The following is a 26,301-nucleotide window of genomic DNA, read 5'->3' as shown; positions in this document are numbered from 1 at the left end:
GCTCTTCTTTGCCTTTTTTCCATTTCAACCATTTTCTTTCTGAATCTTTATACCTGTTTCTTCCTATCACTGACAGTCTCATTATTATTTTCCTGCCTTTCTTCAATGGTGCATATTATATTTTTCTTAAATCTATTCTTTTCATAATGTAATTTAATCTCTAGATCTAAAAAGAATAAAGTCTACCATTTTATTCTATTTCTTTCCTGTGTCCAATAAACTTTCATTTCATCTCCTCCTGAATTTTTGGCCCTCGTCTAACCTGTTTTTTAATTTATGATTCAAGGTGGTTTTTCATATCCCAATTTTTGTTTGAAAATACTTAATTCATTTAGAGTCTCATGTTACAATTTTCTTTTCTTTCATGGTTAGTTTTCAGAGAAGAATTTCCATCAACTGAAATGTTTTGATTCTCCATTCTATTTTGATTTTACAGTAGCATCATATATAGGAGGATTGATTTCATGTCTGCATTTCTTGGACAAGTCTGACAATCTGAGCTGGTTCACATAAACTTCAGTTCAAGAACACCCTCTCCTGTCAGAGTGGCAAAGTGCAATTCCTTTAAAGTCTAGCTCATGGTGGGTGGCAATAGAAAGGGATTACATACATTTCCTTCAATTTTTTTTGTTTATCTTGTGGAACTTGGGATTTTATCATCTTGCTTCTTTTTCCCTTCAACATGAGATTCCAAAGGATGACTTTCCCTCATCCCTAGGGATGAACATTAACCCACTTCATCTCTAGAAGCATTGCATTTCCACAGCTGTTACCTGAGTACTGTTAAGCCCCTTCCTTTTTACTCGGTGCTCTTATCTACCAGATTCTATGTCAGTATTTTCACACTTAGCACAGACATTCTTTCTCAGGGTGATTTGCAGACAATCTCTTTTTATCTCTTCTGCAGTTTTTCCAAAACCTTCTGCCTACAAATGCTTGCAGTGAGAACCTGTGAGATAGCTCTAATGAAAACCGATTCTACATTTCTACTTACATCTGAAGTTTGAATCGTCCTGTGTCTCCTAGTTCTGCTGAAGGTGAGGGATTTATATGGTTAAATTTGCTTCTTATTGGTTTCTACAGATTTCTGTAAAATGTAGAAATTATTAAGTTTTAGGCAGCAGTAATTACTTCAGCTACCTGCAAGTTCCTCACTTAATATTCCTTAACCAGATATTTCTGGTTAAGGAATATTAAGACGGCATGGTACTGGCACAAAACCAGACACATAGACCAGTGGAACAGAATAGAGAGCTCAGATATGGACCCTCAACTCTATGGTCAAATAATCTTCAACAAAGCAGGAAAAAATATACAGTGGAAAAATCACAGTCTCTTCAATAAATGGTGCTGGGAAAATTGGACAGCTATGTATAGAAGAATGAAACTCAACCATTCTCATACACCATACACAATGATAAACTCGAAATGGATAAAAGACCTCAATGTGAGGCAGGAATCTATCAAAATCCTAGAGGAGAACATAGGCAGTAACCTTTTCAACATCGGCCACAGCAAATTCTTTCGAGATATGTCTCCAAAGGCAAAGGAAACAAAAGTGAAAGTGAACTTTTCTTCATTTTTCAATGTTCATTTCTTCAAGAATGAACATTCTTCATTCACTTTTCTTCATCTTGACTTCATCAAGATCAAAAGCTTCTGCATAGCAAAGAAAACAGTCAACAAAGAGGCAACCCATGGAATGGGAGAAGATATTCACAAATGACACTGAAGACCAAGGGCTGATATCCACGATCTATAAAGAACTCCTCAAACTCAACACACACAAAACAGATAATCGTGTCAAAAAATGGGCAGAAGACATGAACAGACACTTCTCCAAAGAAGACATAAAAATGGCTAACAGACACATGAAAAAATGTTCATCATCATTAGCCATCAGGGAGATTCGAATCAAAACCACATTGAGACGCCATCTTATACCAGTTAGAATGGACAAAATTAAAAAACAACAAGTGTTGGAGAGGATGTGGAGAAAAGGGAACCCTCTTACACTATTGGTGAGAAAGCAAGTTGGTGTAGCTACTCTGAAAACAGTGTGGAGATTCCTTAAGAAGTTAAAAATAGAGCTATCCTATGACACTACAATTGCACTACTGGGTATTTACCCCAAAGATACAGATGTAGTGAAAAGAAGGGCCATCTGTACCCCCAATGTTCACAGCAGCAAAGGCCATAGTCACCAAACCATGGAAAGAACCAAGATGCCCTTCAACAGACAAATGGATAAAGAAGATATGGTCCATATATATAATGGAATATTTTGCCTCCATCAGAAAGGATGAATACCCAACTTTTGTATCAGCATGGACTGGACCAGAAGAGATTATGCTGAGTAAAATAAGTCAAGCAGAGAGAGTCAATTATCATAGGGTTTCACTTACTTGTGGAGCATAAGGAATAACATGGAGGACATTGGGAGATGGAGAGGAGAAGGGAATTGGGGGAACTCGGACCGGGATACGAACAGTGAAAGACTGTGGACTGTGAGAAACAAATGGAGGGTTTGGGAAGGGAGGAGGGTTGGGGATTAGGTGAGCCTGGTGGTGGGTATTATGGAGGGCACATATTGCATGGAGCACTGGGTGTGGTGCATAAACAATGAATTTTGGAACACTTAAAAATTTTTAATTTAATTTAATTAAAAAAAAAACTACTAAGCAGGTGAAGAAGTGGTGATGGGAGGCAGAAATACCTTTCTCTTGTTATAGTAAGTAGTCAATACTGTTGCTAAAAATTGATTTCAATCTCTTTAAAAAAAAAATTTCTTACCACCATCTTGAAATTTGCTTAGTCTTTCAAAATACGATGACATAGGGACCTGTACAATATCTAGGATAGCCAGAAGTGTTCTTGTTAGTCTTAACAATTCGCTGAAACTGTAAAATCCAAAGTATATAAGATTCCGAGCCAAGTGGACCACCTTAATAAAAAAAGGGAGGGGAAATGGGAAAGAAACAAAAGAAAAACATTACAAACTGAAATTAATATTGATTTTCTTTTTTAAGTAGGCTCCATGCCCAGCATGGAGCCCAGTGGGGAGCTTGAACTCATGACCCTGAATTTGAGACCTGAGCTGAGTTCAAGAGTCAGGCGCTTAACTCACTAAGTCACCCAGGCACCCCTGAAATTAACATTGATTTTTTTTTATATTAATGCAGGTATTTCAAAACTTTCTAATTCTTTAATACCTAGGAATTAAAATGCCTGCAAAAGCAACCACTGAACTCTGATTTATTCACGTTTATAATCAAATACAAAAAAGGTCAGTTTGCCATCTCTCTCAAAAGCTCAGATGACAAGATGAGGTAGTCTGGTCCACAGCCAATAAAGAAGCCAAAAAGAGATTTTAGATGTATTAAGGTGTTTAAAGAAATTTACATTAGAATGATCTACTTAACTAAATATTAACTTATTTAAGTCACAATATTACTTAATAAATGGTTACATTAATGAATTACTTTAATAAATGGATTTTATACAGGAATTTTTCCAGAGATAAATTGTTCCCTATGCTGCTATGTGGTCTTCTGGACACTGTAAGACATTGTAGGTATGACAGTCAGCTTCTAACATGGTCCCCAAAGTATGGTCTCTTTTCACACTGCACCAAGGATGGGCTGTGTGACAAACAGAATACAACAGAAGTAATGGCATGCCACCTTCCAAGACTAGGTTCGAGAAGATTGCAAGTTCCATCTTAGGCTCTCTCTCTCTAGTATATGTGCTGCCGAAGCGAGCACTCTCTCTCTCTCTCTAAAGGCTTGCTCTGCATGCCATGCCATGGCAGCCTATGGAAAAGGCAACCTATGGAAAGGCCCGCATGGCAAAAAGATGAAACCTCTGGTCAACAGCCAGCAAAGAGATATGGCCACCAAGATACACATGAGTGAGCTTAGCAGCAGGTCATCTAGCCGGAGATAAGTACAACCCCAGTCAACGGTTTTAGGTTTTAGGGATTCATGAGAATCCCTGAGCCAGAACCACCCAACCATGCATTTCCAGACTCCTAACCCAGAGAAACTGTAAAATAATAAATGCTTGTTGCTTTGGGCTAAGTTAGGAGGTAATCTGTTATACACCAGTAGATACCTAATACACCAGGGTATCAGGTAATGGCATCATTTCTCTAGTTTTGTCACTATATCCCCCAAGTGATACTAAAACCAAAGGTATTTCAATTCAGTTTAATGGGGCTAAAAATTTCACTTCCATGGAGATGGGGGGAAAAATGTATTCAAACAAATTACAATGTATGCAAATTATCTTTGTTCATGAAAAGCAATAAAACTTATACAGATAAATGAAACCCCCAAAATCCAGGAAAACAGAAGGTAACAGATAATTATAAACCAAATATTTTGTATTGAACATCAGGTCTAATTAAAGCATCAAATCTGTCTTTTAATCAATGGCAGAGGGAATCATACACTCATCAACTAAACAACCCAAATCCAAAACATCCTAAATATTAGAGGGAAAAAAATCTTTGATGCTCAATGTATCTAATTCTTGACAGGGAAAACTGAATAACCTCACAAATAAATCATTTATATTAAATACCTCAAATGTCAGTTTGTTTTTTTCTTTATCCCCAAAAGGAAAGGGCTGATTTACAACTTCTTTCAAGTATTCTTCAACGAATTCCATTGTCAGTGCAAATTTCCTCTTCATATCATTTCTGGAAGAGTCAGTTATAGAATCGTATCTAGAAAGAAAGAACATAAAGCAAGTTAAATTGAGTGCAATTATTCAAAAATGGGAAAATACATGTACATTAACTTCCCAGCTTCTTAAGTTTAGGTAACTTATTTAACCTTTCTAGATGATTCTACCATAATATTAAGCACTTAAAAAATTGTTACTCCTGTTATAAATACGGTTTCTGCTTATTGGTTTCCAGAATGTTTCTATTACCAAGAGTTGTCATTTTACTCTCCAAAAAGAGTATCTTATTTGTATTTGATAGACTAACAACCTGGGTGTGTGGGGAAGAGGGCTAAACAGGTTGATAGGGAGGAAGGCATGCACATGCCATGATGAGCACAGCGTGATGTATGGAAGTGTTCAATCACTATATTGTACACCTAATATAACAACGTATGTTAACTAACTGGAATTAAAATTAAAACTTAAAAAAAAAATTAAAAAATAAAAGCAGTTAAAAAAAAAAAAGACTAACAACCTGAATTTCAACCCAAAAATGCCCTTCCATGTATTCATTTCAAAGTTGAAGACATTTGATTTTGAGTTCATATACTGAACGGGAAGTGCTCAGGAAATGTTTCCAAACATACTCATGAATTGTGATCTTTGTAGGAATTTCGGTCCACAGCCGGGCATATCGAACAGGCACCACGGATTCCTGGGGATCCCGGTCAACGTGCATGTGGAGCATGAGGCGACAAAAAGACGCTCGGAGGTCAAAGGGCAGGCTCTCATCCGACACACACCGCAGGATCAAATCCACAGAGAGCTGCGTAGAAATCTGGTTTATGGCCAGATACTGGCGATCCAAGCACATCCTTGCGAAGAGGTTTAGCTGGTACCTTAAAAATATGAAACATACCACATTATTTGTCTTCTCTTGATAAAGTTCTTAAACAGCACAACACCAATCAGGATCTACCATCTACTTTTAGACAACACCGAAATTTCTGCGTGTTCGTAACACTGGAGTCAAATTGTTTTAGTAGTGAGTGACGTAATCAAAGGATAGCGAATACACGAAATTGTCTCATCTATTCATGTTACAATTTCTCTTACTTGTTGCCGCAACACGTATCTGTTGGAAAGTATCATTGGTGGGGGGTCCCTCGGGGGCTCAGTGGGTTAAGCATCTACCTTTGGCTCAGGTCATGATCTCAGGGTCCTGGGATTGAGCCCCACGAAGGGCTCCCTGTTCAGCGGGAAGTCTGCTTCTGCCTCTCCCTCTGCCCCTCCCCCCTGCTTGTTCTCTCTTTCTCTCAAAGAAATAAATAAAATCTTTAAAACAGAAAAGAAAAGAAAGCATCATTAGGCCCTCCATTTTTGGTTTCCTAGGATTACAAATACACTAAGCCTGAAGGCCATGAATAACAGTGCACACAAAACCATCTCAACTTCCCATTCCCACTCACCTCTGGCCCTAATAACTAGCTACGCTCTAACTTTAGATCCACTCAGTTCTCAAACCAAATGTGACCTATCCAAATGGCATCAGTTACACTTGGATTCAACAACCCCTGAGATCAAGAATTAGCCTTGGTTTTGTTGCAATACCTGTAGAAATTGGGGAACACAAAGCACGCTCGGCCTTCCTCAGATTCCTGTCATCTGGGCCCAACCTTTCCCAAAGGCACCCGTCAGAGGTTTCTATGCCTTAAACTCAAAGACACCAGGTAGGTTCTTGCTCCCAACATACCAACTTACGGCAACAACCATGGCGACTTCTGCTGCCAAGTGCCACCACTGAACTTTCATAACTATACATACCAGCTTCTCTCCAACCCTAGTTTTCCACATAGTCATAAACACTCTCTACATTCCTGATGGCTAACTTTCTCTGAGGTCACCTCTGCAGCTGGATCAACACACCCAGCTCAGTGCCATCCCTCAAGTCCAACACCGTGGTCCCATCGTGTCTCTCAACTAAAACTGATCAATCACAGGGAGAAAACCCTCTGCTGCACACGAATTTCAAATCAGTGAAAAAAAAATCAGAAAACTCCAAGTTGTATAGGTGGAAAACACAGATGTTACTTTTTATTTTGAAGACTTTAAATAATATTATATATTTCCACTATCTTAGTTTTTTTTTCCTTTTTCTTTTTTTTCTTTTTTTTTGATCTTTTTTTTAAAATTTATTTTTTTTTCAACAAAACAGTATTCATTGTTTTTGCACAACACCCAGTGCTCCACTATCTTAGTTTTGACACAACATTTTAAATTTCCTCTTCATAGGTACCCGACTTTAAGAGGTTTCAGAGAGAACCACTGAGAGAATCTTCTCTCAATGAACAGGTAAGATCGATAATTATGATTCTTTACCTATAATAGGTAAGAACTTCCAAATCAGCTTTGGTGCCTTCTTTTGCTTCTTGAGCAAGGTGCCTGATAGCTTTGCCATGGGGTTCCTTGTTGCTGTCAATCCAGTAGAGCCAAACTTCTTCATCATCAATGTCATCCGAGAGGATGGAGCTCTCCATGGGGTTGTCTACTTGCATTGAGACCAGCCTTGAAATAAATGATACACACAAAATCAACTAAGGAGCTAACTCACAAATATGACAGGAGCTACGATGCTTACAAATAATGAACAGAAAAAGATTCATCCCCTATCTGGGCTTACTTAGTTTGAATGAGAATGTCTGCATTGCCTGGGCTCAGCATAAATTTACAGATGAGTTCTTGAGTTACAGGTATAGCAGTGGTATTAGAAACACATAGATCTGACAAATAATCCAAAAACCTGGCAAGAGAAAAAAAAATAAATTGAACACTAAGAAAAGGTACTTCATAAAATAGCACAATAAAAATATCCTTGGGGATATAATGAAAGTAAGTTTTTAGATCTATTTTTAATAGCTCCATGCAACATTTTTTAATATGTTGCTTAGTACTGCCTCATTAGAAGCAAATTAAACATCCAATTATTTGTGTTTAATATAAATTTTGTTTCAAAAAAGGATATAAGTTTTCTTCTATTTATCTGGTGATATTCCTCCCATAGCACTGTGACTTACTATATTTAGAAAATCAGTTATCTGCCCTAAAATGAGACTATCCAAGAACTGGGTAACAAAACAAAAGCAGATGAAAGCTAATGCTGTATTGAGTAAAATAGGAAAACAGCACAGTCAACAAAAGTGAGTATGGCCTAGTTGAGTCAAAGGCCCATTTCTACCTTCTAACATTTATTAGCTGTGCTAATTAGGAAAGAAAACTGTCAGTCTGCTTGCCTTCTCTGCATTCACTTCTCCCAGATAAAGCTGCACGTGGAACAGAATTGTGGAGCATAAGGAATAGCATGGAGGACATTAGGAGAAGGAAGGGAAAAATGAAGGAGGGCGTGGAATCAGAGGGGCAGGCGACCATGAGAGACTATGGACTCCAGGAAACAAACTGAGGGTTCTTGAAGGGAGGGGGTACGGGGGGATGGGTTAACCCAGTGATGAGAATTAAGGAGGGCACCAATTGCATGGAGCACTGGGTGTTATACACAAACAATGAATCATGGAACACTATGTCAAAAACTAAGGATGTACTGTATGGTGACTAACAGAACATAATAAAAAAATTAAAATTTAAAAAAATGTGAATTTGATGGAATACCGCAATAGTAAGGAATATTACCATAATATTATTCATAAGTAATTATGGTATTATGGTAACATTCCTTACTTTTGGGGTATTCTTGTGCAAATTGCTATCTAGGCTTCTGTTTTCTCATCTCTAAAATGTGAATAATAATTTACAATAATAAGCAAGTTGGTGCAGCCACTTTGGAAAACAGTGTGGAGATTCCTTAAGAAATTAAAAATAGAGCTTCCCTATGACACTGCAATTGCACTACTGGGTATTTACCCCAAAGATACAGATGTGGTGAAAAGAAGGGCCATCTGCACCCCAATGTTCATAGCAGCAATGGCCACAGTCGCCAAACTGTGCAAAGAGCCAAGATGTCCTTCAACAGACAAATGGATAAAGAAGATATGGCCCATATATACAATGGAGTATTAAGCCTCCATCAGAAAGGATGAATACCCAACTTTTGTATCAACATAGATGGAACTGGAGGAGATTATGCTGAGTGAAATAAGTCAAGCAGAGAGAGTCAATTATCATATGGTTTCGCTTATTTGTGGAACATAAGGAATAACACAGAAGACAAGGGGAAATGGAGAGGAGAAGTGATTTGGGGAAAATCAGAGGGGAAGACAAACCATGAGAGACTGTGGACTGAGAAACAAACTGAGGGTTTTGGAGGGGAGGGGAATGGGGTGATGGGTGAGCCTGGTGGTGGGTATTATGGAGGGCACATATTGCATGGAGCACTGAGTGTGGTGCACAAACAATGAATTTTGGAACACTGAAAAGAAATAAAATAAAATAAAATGAAAAAAATATATAATATATTGATATCACAATAATACACAGTGTACCTCATAGAAATGTACAAGGACTTAAACAAGACAATGTATGTGAAAATATTTTGAAAAATTAGAATTGCTATAAAAACATAAAAGATCAGAATAAAAGTCACTCATTTAAATATATCTATAAAACATTTTAATTTCCTATAAGGTAATAACTCTATGATTCATAATTACTATAAAAGCAAACCTAACATAGTTTTGTCCATGAAAGTTAGTGATGTGAAAGAATTCCAATTTTTAAGGGGTGCTGGGGTAGCTCGATCAGGGTCCATAGGGTCCATACCTTGATTTCAGCTCAGGTCATGATCTCATGGTCATGGAATCAAACTCCTGCATCAGGATCTGTACTCAGCAGGGAGTCTGCTTAAGGACTCTCTCTCCCTCTCCCTCTGCCCCTCCCCCCACTCATGCAGTCTCTCTCTCAAATAAATAAATCTTTAAAAAAAAAGAATTCCAACTTTTAAAATGTTCTAAAAATAAAGCAAAAAGCTCTTTTGCAAAAAAAATAAAATAAAGCACAATCCCCACTAGTAAAGAATACTGCATAACCACTTCAAACCTTGGCTCACGATTTCTCCTGAGTAAACTGACAAATGTTTCTATTTCTTTTGCTGTGATATGTTTCTCTAGTAGTTTTCTGTTGTTGTGCAACAAAGCTGTGATGGTATCTTCTGCCAAAATATCATAGCCAATCTGGGACTGCATGACACAGAAATTCTTAGCAATATATTCCTGCAAAGAAGAAAGACTGTCAGAATATGCTGCCAAACAGCTTAGAAATAACAGGTTCTATTAGAGTCAGCAATATCGATTAATTTATTCACAACAAAAACTCAAATGCATCATCCCAAGAAAAGGAATAATCCTTCGATAAATATGGCCTTTTGAGAAAGGAAATTGAAACATATGAGCATATGCCTAATTTAAATTATAATAGAAAATTATATACATAGAAATATTTAATGTGGGTACTTATATTCTGAAAGCATAGGTGGGAAAAACAAAAATAAACCTAGTTCAAATAACAATTTCTTTCAACATGATAAATTTTACATGCCTAACAGAGGCCTTTCTTCTAATTCACACTAAAAGTCATAACCATTGACTGTATCATAACTACAGAAAGAAAATGACTCTGATATTTCATTCATGAGGCTTGACATCTCTCCTGTTACATGAAGAGCCCAGGCTGACTTGCAGTGATTTCTTTTTTGTACATGTCTGAATCTATGAAACCTTCTCTTCAAAATAAAGATAAAATCCCATCCCACTTTTTATCTTAAAAAGCTACCATACAAGATAATATAAATAATCAATCACTTCAGTGACCAGGTCATTCATCCCATAAATACTTCTTGAAAGCCTACTACATTCCAGGCTGTTTGAGAGACTAGACGTATATATGGCACCAAACAAGATAGGTGAGTTCTCGTGAAGCCTACCTCCCACTGTGAAAAGAAGGCAGCAAATGAGATAATAAATATGATCCTTTTCTATGTTAATAAGAGAAGTGAAACAAAGAGATGGCTTGAGCTGGGATGTAAAATACAGGAATGATCAAAAGGGGGCAGCCCTGGGGAGAGAAACATCTAGGTAGGCAGTGGAAGCACATTCTTTGCTCTCTACAAACAAAGGTGGCCCGCGTAGCTACAGTGTAGCACATGAAGGAGAAAACAAGAGCTGAAATTGGAGAGGCAGGTCCTTGGGAGCAGGGTAAAGGGCCAAAATGTTATTCTAAGAGCAAGAAAAAGCCAGAGAGCTTCAGTCATGCATGACTTAGTCTGCTCCTCATTCTTCACACTGACTCTTCTCTCTTCCAAATCACTATTGCTCATGTCCTGCATTCTGTGTACAAGCAAGAATCCCACACAACCATAGACAGACCAGGTAACTAACTCCTTCCACACTCCACAGTTCTCACTTCTGATTCTTGGGGATTCTCATTGGGAATATATTTCTGGTTCTATGTTGGGCATATTTATTGACTGGAAAGTATTTTTGCCTTAGGTAAAATTTACTGGAACCCAGCTACTCCTTGAAAATGATACAGGTTGCACAAATCTAATTATATTCTAAGCAGCAATTTTGTGGCCTTTCAAAATGATAGCTTTATATTGAGTAACCAGTTAAGTAAAGTAAATGTCTTCTGTTAGTGTATCATTTTAAAGACATGTATTGATTTACACACTTTTATGACTATTGTATTCATACCCTAGTATAAGGCAAACCTCCAAGATATTTGATAAATAGATCAAGATACTGACAAAAAAAAAAAAAAACTCAAATCAAGTTAGAGGTTGTCACCAAATTCTATAAATAATAGTAAGTAGACCCTCAACCTTAAAGACCTGGGTTAGCACAAAATCACAAAAGAACTCCCTCTTAAGACTCTGTACAATACAGATGAGGCTAAAGGAAAACAAGACAATTACGCAAATGCTTAACAGAAGCATTCCTGATTCAAAACAAATGAGAATAAGATTATCAACTATCACTGAAATTGAGTTGGAGCATGCATGAGAACATAAGGGAAAACAAAATCTAACCCCCAGTGGGTACTGGTGATTCTTCTACTCTTTTGTCAGCTCAATGATCTACACCTTGGAAAGAGAGCCCAATAGAGACAAAGAGTGCCCCCCCCCCCACAGTCATATGCTCTAAAGAAACCCAGAATGCAGGTCCCCTAAAGGGAATAATCATTTACCAGGAGTAGTGATGTGCCTGGGTCAGGTGAACTAAGAACAAAGAAGAAGAAGAATTATAGGGGCAGAGTGTGTGTGCGTGCGTGTGTGTGTGTGTGTGTGTGTGTGTGTGCGTGTATTTCCACTTATCAGAAGAATGAATGTTTTCAGAGGAGAAATTGCAGACACCTCAACACATTAGGGGCAGGAGTCCCCAGCTAAGACTAAAAAGAGTGAGAAAACATTTTGTGTGCCAGATGAAGAAAGGACATCAGTTAGGATGTGCTGCCCAGGTAATCTACTAGGGACCAGCTGAACAACCACACCCAAGGAGATGCAGCACTGAAGCCAGGGCAGTGATATAGAATGGAAGCCCCTGGGACTCCTCCTAAGGGGGGGGGGGTCATACAAGAAGGGCATACATTCTGAGCCCATAAGACTTAGAGCACCAGGTAAATTCTGTAGACCTGTTGGTTTCTCCAGTTAATCCAAGCTCTCTAACATGCACTGCTCATATGTGTGGAGCTGTGGCTTATCTAGCAAAGTAGATATTTCCAGACCCAAGAAGACAAATGAGGCGAGGTGGCATACAGTAAGCAACCTCTAGCCCCCATCTCCACCTCAGACACCCACAGAATAACACGAGCCTTAATATTGGGGGATTTCTGGGACATTGATTCTCTCAGTGCTCGAAGGTCCACCATTTAATGTCCTGGAACTCGATTTCTCTTCCATTTTAATGCAATGCAGGGAAGCTGGAGGAAAGAATTCCAACAGCAGTATTTCTAATTGGAAGGAAAGGCTGTTTATAATAGGATTATATTCAGAAGTCTTTAAGGATTTGTTTATATTGTCCTCTTCCTCGCTCCTTTGCTCCTTGCCAAATTATTTATCTTCTAACTAGTCTATTTTACATATTCTTCTTAGACTCTTCTTCAATCTTGAAATAGAATTTCAAAGCCAATGTATTTTAACAGATTTTTCTTAAAGCAAATTCTTTTTTCTTGCCAAAAAAACTTTCAAACTACTAAGAGGCAAAATGTGATGATTAAGAGTCTGGGTTTGAATATTGGCTCTGGTTTTAGCACTGTGTAATCTCTGGCAAGTGATTTAACCTCTCTGTGCTTCAGTTCCTCATCTTACCTGAGGTAAGTTACAGAAAGTGCTTAGAACTGGGCCTGGTAGGAAGTAAGTACTCAATTAACACAACTGACTATTCCCAAATAAATGCCAGCCTCTAGGCCTGACGTCCTGGCCTAAGTGGCTCAGCCCAACCTGCCTTACTAGGCCTCTCTCTCCCACTAAACTAATCAATGAAATTTACTGAATCCACACTTTTCTCCCAAACTGGCTAAGAGAAACACAGGATGCTAATTTAGGAAATGATAATTAGTTTTCAATAACTTTATATTAAACAAATGCATATTATTAAACGCATTGGAAAATATTGTGTTCTTAAGATAAAAGTGAGACTTAAAAGAAATTTCATTTGCCATTAGCAACTTTTAGCTAGAGCCCTAGGTTCCCTATCCCTATAACAAAAGAGTTATGACTCTTTTGGGACAAAAGTGCCCTTTTTTAGCACCCATCACTCTCTATATATCCTTCTTCACTGAAATGCCTGTTCCCATACAATTTATGAAAATGAGTCTCATCCTCCTCAAATACTTCCTTCTCCAAGCATCCTGCCTGGGCACTCAGCCGCACTGAGCTCTCTCTCTCTTCTGAATTCCCAGAATGCTGCCTTTTCTCTCTCGTGTCTCCATTTCGCCTCTCCCTTTATGTTTCAGATACACCTGCCATATCTTCACCGCCAGACAAGGAAGTCTTTGGCCTACACATGAGGATGTGGAACTTCACGTGTTCCTAGAAATGTCAAGAAATGTCTCCCTCCTCTTTATATGACACAACCAGCATGCCTCCTGCCTAGCAAAAGCTCATACCATGCACGAAGACCTCAGACATCTTCCCCCCAGAAATTCTACTTATACACAGAAGAATAAATACATACGTGAGCACAAAAATACTTACAGGTCATTTTTGTGTGTTGTCGATATAAAACATTTCATTGCAGAGTGGAAATTCCCATTCCTATTTTATGTATTTGAGAACAGTAACCAAAGAACCTTGCTTTTACTTTAAATGTTAAGCAGAGGCAAAAAAGTTAAACAAAAATGTTAAACAGAAACAACGACAACAGCCTCCAACCTGGTTTTTCCGATAGTCCTGTTGTGAATGTCTCAGCACACGGTAACACAGCCTCAGCATATACTTGTAGGGAGCGTATCTTTGATCCCCCAGATCTTCAAGTCTCAGCATTGAGCCTTCTCCTGCCTTCTCCTTAAAGGGTGCTTTGAGAATCCCAAATACCTATTAGTAAAAAAAAAAAAAAAAAAAAAGCCACCTATTCTGATGAACGGAGGTTTATGTTTTACAAATAAATACATTGACTCAAAAATGCTTTTGTAATATTTGAGTAGAATTCAGGTAAAGGAAAAAGATTTAGAATACAGAAACAACATAATAAGCAACAGAAACAAATACCTTAAGGATTTAAAGGATTCCTTAAATTGACAAAAGCTTTTCAATAAAATACTTAATTTTGTTTAGAAATTATATTTTATTAAAATAAGAAACATAGGGGGCACCTGGGTGGCTCAGTGAGTTAAGTTTCTGCTTTCGGCTCAGGTCATGGTCCCAGGGTCCTGGGATTGAGTCCCACATCGGGCTCTCTGCTCAGCGGGGAGCCTGCTTCCCCCCTCTCTCTGCCTGCCTCTCTGCCTACTTGTAATCTCTCTGTCAAATAAATAAATAAAATTTTTTTAAAAAATAAGAAATATAGGAATGCCTGGGTGGCTCATTCGGTTGGGCATCTGCCTTTGGCTCAGGTCAAGATCTGGGGAGACAGCTGGTATCAGGCTCCCTGCTCAGCAGGGAGTCTGCTTCTCCCTTTCCCTCTGCTCCTCACTCTGCTTGTGCTCTCTCTTTCCCTCTCTCAAATAAATAAATAAAATCTTTTTTAAAAATTAAATTAAATTAAAAATATAAGGATGTCGGGTTGTACCAAATTATGTGAACATAATCAAAAGAACTGAAAAAGTTTCATTTCTGTAGACTTTATAATTACTTCTCTTGTGTTCTATAACTTTCTAAAATCAAAATAATATAAAGGAAACATTTACTTTTCATCTGAAATTGACATCAGAAAATGACCTCCAAGTACTGCCTCCAAACCTCTTTCAGAAAGAGTTCATTTATTGTTCTTGGTACATAACAATGTCGCCAAATCAATGAATGTATCAGGATTCAAATAAATAAAGTGCCACTTGGGCAGCCGGTGGTATGTAATGACTCACATCATACCAAGGTGAGCAGCTGGGAAACAGCTAAAAAGCATTGAGGAATCTAACTCTTTGAGGCAACAGGACAGCAGGTAAGGTCACCCAGGGGTGAGCTGGTAGGATAAGTAAATTTTTATGAAGACGCACCTACACAAGGGCATGAGTATTAATACAAGAAACCAAAACAGAAAGTTCACAAACTACAGTACAAATTAACATTACTTCAATAATTTTATATTCACTAAACCTTGCATTTTATATTTAAAATACTGAAATAAAAGATTAGACATATATTGGTTGAAATAATATTAATAAATCATTCAAGGTCCTAAAAGTCCTTGAAATCAAATGTTTTATACAAAAGAATGCTAATGTCAGAAAAGCCTTTGTCTCATTAGATTTGCAACCTTTATTTTCTTTGAGAGAAATGTTGATTTTATATTTTCAGACAATCAGCCATGGAATATTAATTGGCAATATGTCTACTGTTCTCCTTTCCCAACTCCACAAGAACATATATATTAATAACACGATTTTTTTTTAAGTATCTTCCTTGCAGAAGCCCATTACTGTGTACAGCAATTAACCAAATTAAAAAAACACATAAAAGTAGGCATGTCCAGGGGCGCCTGGGTGGCTCAGTGGGTTAAGCCGCTGCCTTCGGCTCAGGTCATGATCTCAGGGTCCTGGGATCGAGTCCTGCATCGAGCTCTCTGCTCGGCAGGGAGCCTGCTTCCCCACCCCCTTCTCTGACTGCCTCTCTGCCTATTGTGATCTCTCTCTCTGTCAAATAAATAAATAAAAACTTAAAAAAAAAAAAAAGTAGGCATGTCCATATGTGCATATTATCAGGAAGGAATTAATTTACCGGTGTGTTATGAACAATTTCTGAAAGACATAGTATAAGTGCAGCTCTAGCCTTCCAGGAAAAAAACTAGAATATTGTACAGAGTACTTGTGAGCTGGTGACTAGACTGCCCTACTTTCCTAGGGAAGAGAGAGACAGAAGTAGGAAGTAGATGGAGATGGCACTTTCCAAGTTATGCTGGAAATTCTACCTAGAAAATAATTCCAGCATGTTTTTGGGAGATAGTCTGACCCTGCAGGTTTTGTGAGAGGTCTACAGGAAGCTGTCTCTGCCATGGCCCTACTGATCCCTGCCTCCTGGAATTTACACCCTTCTGTAATCCTGTCTCCTTAACTGTGGGCTGGATTTACTGACTCCCTCCCAATAGAACACAATAGAACTGATAAGATGTCACTTCTCAGATTGAGTTATAAAAGAGACTGTAGCTTCCATCTAGGTACCCTCTCTTATTCTTTCTTGGATCCCTCATTTCTAAGGAAAGAAGCTTCCCAGTTTCAAGGCAGTCCTACTAGAGGCCCAAGGGAGTGAGCTGGGAAGTGAATCGTCTTCGGTTCATGCCTGAGATGACTGCAGCCCCAGGCAACACCTTGACAGGCAACCTTGTGGAAGCCTCTGAGCAAGAACCACCACCTAAGCCCCTCCCAGGTTCCTAAGCCACTCCCGGATTCATAAACTGTGTAACTAGTACCTATTGTTTTCAGCCTCGAAGTCTTGGGGTAATTTATTACATGGCAATATTTAACTAACACAAGGACTTCCCTGATGCTACAATTCAAAAAAACTAAATATGCAAATGTAGTATATGAAAATATTCACCTGTGCCAATATGTTTTGTTCCCTCATTAATTTTTGACGTTCTCGGTTTGGCTTAGTGATAACCACATCCAGAACTTCTTGTCCATTATTAAGTACATCAGCCACAAAGAAGATGAGGTCTTCCAATAATTTGGTTACAAACCTATCATAAAATGAAAAGAATTTTTACTCTAATTTTGGAAAATAATTTTTAATAAACACTTAAGGACCAAAACATTAGAACATTGAGAGTATTTTGTAATAAACATTCTTTCACCAACAAAATACCTAATTCAGTTGACATTTACCTAAATCTTTACAAAGAACATACCTTCTCCGGCTCCTGCAGCCCCCACTCCTGCCTCAAGTTTCTAGTCAAGTATTTGCAAAGACAATTATGAAATAAAGCCACATGAGCCCCAACAGGAGATGAGTTGATAGGCTAACACCACCAGATCCTTTTCTATGACTAACCAGCAAAGAAGAATATTTCTGCTTAAGGGAGAACAGCTCAATTTCTAAATTTCTAAATTCAAATCATTTTTCCACTACTGACTCAGACTACATTTCCTAACACTTACCACACTTACATATCTCCAATGAACAGAACAGGAAAAACCTAAATGATCTGTGAACAGATTCAGAGCAAGCAATCAGCTGTTCTAAACTGTTCTTAAACTAGGGATGCCTGGGTGGCTCAGTCAGGTAAGCATCTGCCCTTGACTCAGGTCATGATCTCAGAGTCCTAGGATCGAGTCCCACATTGAGCTCTTTGCTCAGTGGGGAGGCTGCTTCTCCCTCTGCCTGCCATTCCCCCTGCTTGTGCTCTCTCTCTCTCTGTCAAATAAATAAAATGTAAAAAAAAAAATTTTTTTTTAAAGATTTTATTTATTTATTTGACAGAGAGAGATCACAAGTAGACAGGCAGGCAGAGAGAGAGAGAGGGAAGCAGGCTCGCTGCTAAGCAGAGAGCCCGATGCGGGACTCGATCCCAGGACCCTGAGATCATGACCTGAGCCGAAGGCAGCGGCTTAACCCACTGAGCCACCCAGGCACCCCCAAAAAAAATTTTTTAATAGTAAAAAAAAAACTGTTCTTAAACTATTACCTGATCTACAAAAATCATACCATTCTAAAATCATACACTAATGTTCACCTTTAACTCTACATTTTAGTTATTAAATATTACTTGAATTTCAGAGGCATTTAGAACGTGAAGTATCTTGAAAACCCTTCCTCCCTTAGCTGTCTTGTTTCTCCTTCCTGTCTGCTCTTTATCATGTTCCATATGAATTTTTAAATGTTTTAATTTTTGGAAAATTTTGTCCAGCAAATACATACACATATATGTATCTATACACTTCAGCATATCATTCACTATTATTAGCCTGGTCAAACAAGATGACATCAATAAGAAAACTACAATATAAGAGATTCAACAAATCCAGAAAAGTGTAGAATGGATTCAGTTAGGAAATATCTTGATCTGTCTCCGATTTACCTCCTAAAAGAGAAAGTAACTTTCTTGGAGCCAAACGGACATACCCTAATCCAGAATTTAGCCACCTACAGCCAAATTTCAGCCTATTTCCAGGAATCATAAATTCTACTCCAACACTCCAGGGATTCTATGTTTTCTTGGGGTACCTATTTTAAATTTTAACCCAATCTGTTTCTTTTAAAAAATGTGCCTGTGTAGAATTCACTCTCAAAAACTTTGAGGGCAATCACAGAAATGCCAACTATGATTTGTGTGCATTGAAATGTGGTGTGAATTTCTTTTGAAATTGTGATTTAATGTCCTCCAAATCATTCTGGTATTCCTAAAAATAAAAATTATTTTCAGCCCAGGTTTCTTCAACCAACTGAAATGAAGTTGAATTTCAGTTGCTATCTGTTCAATCTACAAGTCCAGTTTGAGCATAAATAGATGTATTTTCTTTTAAAATTATTAATATTCTTTTTTTCCTGTTTCAAGTTACATGTGTTCCAATGTTTAGACATCTAAGAAAACACAACTGTGGGGCAGCTACAAATCACTCTGCTTCAAAGTCTTCCAAATGGCCTCAACTGGGGACAGTTACTGAATGACAATCAATTAACAGTCTTAATGGAGGATCACTATACATTAGTCCTGCTTACACAGCCTGCTTCCTCTGCTGATGGGGCAATGGAAGGCAAGAAAACCAGTCTTGTCTCTTAATCTCTGAAACTTTTTTCCCCTTTTTCAGCTCAAGCACCTCATCTGTGGCAAAGCAACTGGGTTTTTTCAGTTTAGATCAAACTCTAATTCTATACTCAGAAGTGGTTTGTCCTACTAAATCATTCAATCTTATTAATTTGCTTGTACTAAAGACTTTTGTGAGACTTTGCCAGACGTGGAAATGACAACTAAAATATATTGTTTGAAAGATATACCTAAAAAAATAAAAAGCTCTGTGGATTAGGAACAAAATAAGAAAAACACAGCAAGGAGTGCCCAGATGGCTCAGTAAGTTAAGTGTTTGCCTTTGGCTCAGATCCTGATCCTGGGGTCCTGGGATCGAGTCCCGCATTGGGCTCCCTGCTCAGCAATGAGCCTGCTTCTCCCTCTTCCTCTCCCCCACCCCCCACTTGCGCTCACTCTCTCTCAAGTAAATAAATCTTTAAAAAAACAAAAAGAAAGAAAGAAAAAACACAGTGATAAGCAAGGATACTGTTCAATCCTTGCCAGATAACTGGGACTAAAAACACATGGTAGGGAACTAAGCTGAAGACATGAAAGCAGGTATTAAAGGAGGTTTTCCACCTCTTAAAAGAACCTTAAAAACTGGTGCCTCCTTTTCAGCTCTGGTTATGCAGTGGTAGCAGGAAAGAGAGGAAACTCACGACAGGACTGGGCCTCGCCACCTGTGATGTCAACAGCTGAGCCTCAAATTACCACAGGACTCGGACTCTTAGTCCTCAGTTTCACTCCTCCACTAGCTGAGACGTGCGGAGTGGAGGCAACCGTGAAACTGATAGAGGAGATAAGCAAATGAAAAGAAAGGAAAAGCAAAAACCACACACCTAAGAAGAGTCTGCATGTTCAAATTCCAAAGCACAAGGGGGAAAGGGACATGAAGCCAGACCCACCATATGTAAAAATCAAGAGGCCAGGGCACTGGGTGGTCCAGTCCATTAAGTGTCTGACTCATGATTTTGGCTCAGGTCATGATCTCATGGATCAAGGGATCAAGCCCCATGTTGGGCTCTGTGCTGGGCATGGAGCCTGCTTGAGCTTTTCCCTCTCTCTCTGCCCTCACCTCACTCATTCTCTCTTGAGCACTCTCTTCTCCCAAATAAATAAAAAAGCCTTTAAAAGAAAATCAAGAGGCCAATTCATTACCAACAAAATGCAAGTAACAGAACAATTTCAAAATGACTTTTAAATGAGTTTTTTCCATCACCAAAGAGATTAAGAAAGCAATTATATACCAAAAAAGACAAACATATCTTAAAAAGGCAGATATGAATGAAAAGGTGGATACACAAGAGAACCAACAGAAAACTGAGAAATAAAATTATAATCATTTAAATAAAAATCTAACTCATGAAGTTAAACTATTCTGCACACTTTCTAAGAAAAATTAGTGATTCGTAAGACAGTATCAAAAATCAATCCAGAGAGCAGCACAGAGAGATTTAAAAAGGAAAATTGTAAAAAGAAAGTTAAGAGATAAAGAGGATGAATTAAGAGGCTCAAACATATATTTTTTTATTATTATTTTTTTTCCATTTTATTTATTTTTTCAGCGTAACAGTATTCATTCTTTTTGCACAACACCCAGTGCTCCATGCAAAACGTGCCCTCCCCATTACCCACCACCTGTACCCCCAACCTCCCACCCCTGACCCTTCAAAACCCTCAGGTTGCCCCAACCTCCCACCCCTGACCTTTCAAAACCCTCAGGTTGTTTTTCAGAGTCCATAGTCTCTTAGGAGTTCTAAGAGAGAGGAAAGAGAGAAAAGATTAAAAAGTAGCATTTGAAAGAAAATGGCTGAAAACTTCAGAATTAAAGGAAAACACAAGTACACAGAGTAAGAGCATACCTTAAATGTCAGGTGGGAAAAACAAAAATTAAGTTTCCTTATGTTTAAAAAATAAAAGGTTTTTTAATGAACTCACAGATACAGAGAACAGATTGCTAGACGTCAAGTGAAAGGTAAAGGGAGTGAGTGAAATGGGTGAAGAAAGTCAAAAGGTACAAACTTCCAGTTAAACAATAAATAAGTCCTGGGGTGTAACGTACAGCACAGTGGCAATAATTAAAAATACTCTATCATATATCCACCAGTTGCTATAAGAGTAAATCTTTAAAGCTCTCATCACAAGAAAATAAAATTTCTCCAAGTCCATATGGTGACAGATGTTAACTAGACTTACTGTAGTGACCATATCATGATATACACAAATATCAAGCAATTATGTTGTACACCTGAAACTAATATAATGTTGTATGTCAACTGTACCTCAATTTTTTTTAAATGCATTATAAATTTCCTTGTAAATACACCAGAGTAAAACTTCAGGACATCAAAGACAAAGAAAAAATGTACAAAATTACCAAAAAGTAAAGAATAAAGGTCAATAAAGTAAAAATTCCATCAGCAAAAGACTTCTTAATGAAAACAAAATATGTCTAAAAATAATTACATTATAACCTTAAGATACTAAGGGAAAATAACTGTCAAGCTAACATTCTATATATAGTTAAAGTAGTACTTAAGAGTGGCAGCAAAAATAAATATATTTTCCCACCACCTGTAAACAGGTGGTGGGTAATAGGGAGGGCACGTATTGCATGGAGCACTGGGTGTGGTGCAAAAACAATGAACACTGTTACATTGAAAATAAACAAATAAAAAAAATTTAAAAAAAAGAGACTGATTTAGAAGATCTTGATTTGTTTTAGAAGTATCGATAATGTTGTTGTAACATGTATTTTTGTTCACTGTTGTAAAAATTACTCATTGCCTTGGTCTCTCTATTCTTGCTTTTGGTTTAATGGTACATAATAAAAATGTGATAAAATGAAATAAATATATTTTCATATATTCAAAAATTCAGAGGATTTAAAACCCATAGACCCTGACTGAACAGCTTTAAAGAATAAATTTCAGCAAAAAGAAAAGTGAACCCAGAGAGAAAATGTGAAAAGCAAGAAATAAAAGCAAACAGAAGAGGTAAAATATAACAAGAAATACAATTCATAGCAAAAATAAAAATAAAAAATTTAATGAAAAAGTGGTATATCATAATTTATAGGATACATCCACTTCTTAATAGGTATCAACTATTATAAAATGAAAATTTTAAATAAAAATAATTAACACAGAACTATGGTTCTAGACAAATATTCCAAGAAAGATGTGAAGGAGAGTATCAGTGCATTTTCTCCCATGAGCAAAAAATACTTTTCTCCCATAAGCAGAAGAAATAAATATTTAATGGCTTCAAATTTTATAGGACAGAATATGCAGTTATGCAGTTAAAATGAATGGCAAGAATTTAAGGGCAATTGCTAAAGAATAGCAACATGACCTAAAGCTTTTAAACCAGTGCAGGAAAAAGAAAAATGGGGAGAAAATATCAATTTTATCACTCTAACAGAAAGCAAGAAGGTAGAAGGAAAAGAAAAAAAAACTACAATAAAGAAAAAAATTAGAATAAATCCAAACACATTATTTCTTTTTTTTTTAAAGAGAGATTTTAAAAAAGGGGAGATTTTATTTATTTATCGAGAGAGAGAGAGAAAGAGAGTGATCAAGAGAGAGAAGTAGCAGGGGGAGAAGCAGACTCCCCACAAGGAGGGAGCCCAGGATCATGACCTGAGCCGAAGGCAGACATTTAACTGACTGAGCTACCCAGGCACGCCTAAACACATATTTCTTAAATGAAAAATGATTTAAAGACTATCAGATTCAAATTTATTTTATTTATTTATTTATTTATTTATTTATTGGCCTCAGGTCTTCTATTTTTTTTTTTTAATGCTTATCATGCTGTGAGTTCATAGGGAATGGATTCCTGGAGCTCAGGCTCCCTTCCATTGGTTCTCACAAAGTGTGTTTCTCTGGGTGGAATAGGCTGGAGCTTCCTTTGAACCCAAGTACCTTTCTCTTCTGTTTCCTTCTTTTTCTGTTCATTTTCCTTCATACCTTGCAGGCAGCTATCTCTGCTCTTTGAGTGCTTAATATGCATTAATCCTCTTGGCAACAGTCCTACCCTTTTTGGTTTACAACAATGCCAAGAGCATGCTGGGAAACACTGTAGAGTCTTCCAGCTTTGCCATGGTAACATGTGTGGGTGTTCCTTTTTGAACAGGGCCTGTTCCCCTGATGTTCACAAATCGTATATTTGCATGTACGTGGCCAAAGGAACCACTCCATGTTTTCTAAAGGGCCTAGAGAATATAGCGGGGGTCCCTCCTCTTTCTCTTTATATTGGTCTTTTTGGAGAATTACTGGAAGATGGGGACTCCAGATGAAAGGAATCCAATTAGGTGAGGAGTTAAAATGGTGGAGTAGTAGGGGGACCCTATGCTTGTCTTATCCCTCAAACACATGTAGATAAGTATCAAATCGTTCTAAACACTGAAGAAATCGATCTGAGAACTGAAAGCACAAACTACACAAGAGGAAGAAAAGAAAGGGATCAGATCAGATTTTTTAAATCTAGCTCCCTGAAGGTGCCTGGGTGACTCAGTCAATTAGTGTCCCACTCTTGATTTCAGCTCAGGTCATGATCTCAGGGTCATGAGATGGAGCCCCACATTGGGCTCTGTGCTCAGCGGGGAGTCTGCTTGAGATTCTCTCCTCTCTCCATTTCCCTCTGCTCCTCCCCCACCACTCACTCTCTGTCACTCTCGAATAAATAAATAAATATTTTTAAAAATCATGATAATAAATAAAAAACAAAATCTAGCTCTGTGCCACTCACAAAAGACATTACTAAAATAAAATGACCAGGAAATCTGAAATAAACTGATATTCAAAAAGCAGCTTTAGACACATACTCAACAGAAGATAGCAACAGTAGCAACAGTATAATCAGGCAAATAAAATCTAAGGACAAATGGCATTGCTAAGGAAGATACTAACTTTGAATTACAAGGATATCCAATCTGAAAAAGCAAACAAGCAAGGATATCAGATGTGGTGATTCCATGTGGATGACCACTATTCTAGATCCTGAGTTTCTATCGTGAGGAATTAGAACCAACCTCAAACCAGTAAACTACATAAAAACATGGCCATGGGCTGCTTTGTTCACTGCCACATTATGAGCGTGTGTGCCTGCTGCATGTCACAACGCCTGGTGTGTACCAGGAGTTCAATATATACGAGTTAATTACATCTCTGAACTACAAATGCTGCTGAGGAAGCCCACATCTTTTTCTGTACCCTCAGAGGTAAAACATGGTGCAGAGATTCTGGTTGAGGACTGTTTGTGTCACTTCTTCCAGCTCTGAACAGCAGTTAACCCCACCCCATGCTCCCTCCTCTCCCACCCCCTAATATGTTCCCGATACTCTCTATTTTATTAGTGCAACTTTGTGCAGTAAGATGAGAAAATTCCATTGAAAAATATCTGAGGTTGAGGCTCTTGGAGCATAGTGGCTTGTACCTCTAGAGGCCATCCTAGGGCGAGTGAAAGGGGAGCCACGAGTGAGAATTCAAACAATGCCGGCATTTTGAGCTAGATCTGCAATATTCTAACACCTTCCCTCTGACCTTGTCTCATTCTTTCTGGTTTGAGTAAAAGAAGATCTAATAATAACTTCATTCTCTAGAGGGGAAAAAAATCAGAGTTGTGACGTATTTTCAGAAAGAATTTTATATTGAATTCTAAAACAGAGAAAATAATGTAAATGCATTCAAGTATGCCAGTAAGTTCCACTGTCCTGACAGGCAGCTTTGAATGAATTTCGGTGGGAGATGACTTTCCTAAAATTACTAAATTAAAATCAATAATCGCAACTTGATATTTCTCGGACATATTTCTCTTCCTTCTGATGTTTCTTTCTTACTCTAAAACATGGGAAAGAAGCAGGGAAAATAAAAACACATGATCCCTGCTGGGTCCTGGGTCCAGCACCTTCCTTAAACAATCATAAGGGGGAGGGACGCCTGGGTGGCTCAATTAAGCATCTGCCTTCAGCTAAGGTCATGATCCTAGGGTCCTAGGATGGAGTCCCGCATCAGTCTCCTTGCTCGGCAGGGAGCCTGCTTCTCCCTGTGCCTGCTCTGCCTGCTCTCCCCCCTGCTTGTGCTCTCTCACACTCTCTCTGTATTAAATAAATAAATAAAATCTTTTAAAAAAAAATCATGAGGGGGCAAGATTCTCTCTGGCAGAAACTGACAAGCAACTTGCTCCTGGTTACAACCAGCTATAGGGGAGGGCTCATATCTGCTCTTTACTTGTCCTTCTCCTCAAGAAACACCTTAGTATTAGCAAGGGAGACTTTTTAGGTGAGGCTGAGTAAATTTCTGTGCATATATGAGAGTGACAGAGACAAAGAAATGGATTCATCAAAAGGAAGCACTGACAGACAAGTAACAGGCAGATAAAAAGTGTAATCTGATGATCCAGCTCGGATATCTAATTGTCTATAGTCCAGAAGAGTGGGGCAGTTGTGTCAGCTTTTGACTTTCATTCATTTTTTCCAATGAGGTTTGAGGTACAATTAAATATACCAGAGTTATTTTCAAATTCACATTTGTGAGCGGAAAGACAGAGGTAAGAACAGAAAGTAAGCAGAGAAACGGGTATTCCATTTGTTTGTGTATTTGTGATGTTTTTCTACAGATGGTGGTGGGAAGAAGCAAGTTGGATTTTTGTTCCTTTCTATTATAAGATACATCTAAGGGTGCATAAAACATAAATGTTTAGTTGTGGAATACCTCTAAGGCAACCCATAAAGCCACCACCCCGAGCAGGAAATTGGACACAGCAGGAGCCTCCTTGAATCCCTTCCCTCTCAGGAAAACACCACCGTGATTTTTGTGACAGTTACCTTCTTGCATTTCTTTATAGTTCTGCCAATTGCTTAAGCACTCCAAAGAAACAGAATTTCACTTTGCCTGCTCTTGAACTGTAGAAATAGTATCACAGTGAACGTATCTGTGTCTAGTCCTTGCTCAGTCCGAAGTTTATTGGATTTATCCATGTTGTTACACATAGATGTAGTTCATTTATTGTCATTGCTATACTGTATTCCATCACATGAATGTACCAAATTTGTATTCATCTACTCAACTGGTGACAAACATTGGATGGTTTTTTAAGTCTGGGTTGTTGATAATAAGGCTGTACGTTCTGAAACCGGTGTCCTGGTGCGCACGTGTAGGGGTTTCTTTTGGACAGATGCTCAAAAACATGTAGTCTAGGAGAAGAACTGGTGAGTCATAGATCGTGTGTATGTGTGCACGTGGGA

General features: G+C 38.0%; 1 protein-coding gene across 2 annotated transcripts in view; it reads right to left on the bottom strand.

Annotated features, from left to right (window-relative positions):
* The window catches only part of ITPR2 (inositol 1,4,5-trisphosphate receptor type 2), a 501,875-nt gene that overhangs the window by 332,332 nt on the left and 143,242 nt on the right, over nt 1-26,301 (bottom strand). For both annotated transcript variants that reach the window (XM_046011092.1, XM_046011093.1), the window contains exons 14-21: nt 16,865-17,006; nt 14,048-14,209; nt 9,718-9,890; nt 7,352-7,471; nt 7,051-7,236; nt 5,319-5,570; nt 4,585-4,729; nt 2,794-2,944 (exon numbers count right to left, since the gene is read on the bottom strand). In XM_046011092.1, coding sequence (XP_045867048.1) covers nt 2,794-2,944; nt 4,585-4,729; nt 5,319-5,570; nt 7,051-7,236; nt 7,352-7,471; nt 9,718-9,890; nt 14,048-14,209; nt 16,865-17,006 — 1,331 coding nt within the window. The remainder of the gene's footprint in view (nt 1-2,793; nt 2,945-4,584; nt 4,730-5,318; nt 5,571-7,050; nt 7,237-7,351; nt 7,472-9,717; nt 9,891-14,047; nt 14,210-16,864; nt 17,007-26,301) is intronic.

Source organism: Meles meles, chromosome 7 (assembly GCF_922984935.1).
Source record: "Meles meles chromosome 7, mMelMel3.1 paternal haplotype, whole genome shotgun sequence".
Taxonomy (NCBI): domain Eukaryota; kingdom Metazoa; phylum Chordata; class Mammalia; order Carnivora; family Mustelidae; genus Meles; species Meles meles.
This window is presented reverse-complemented; position numbering and strand designations above follow the sequence as displayed.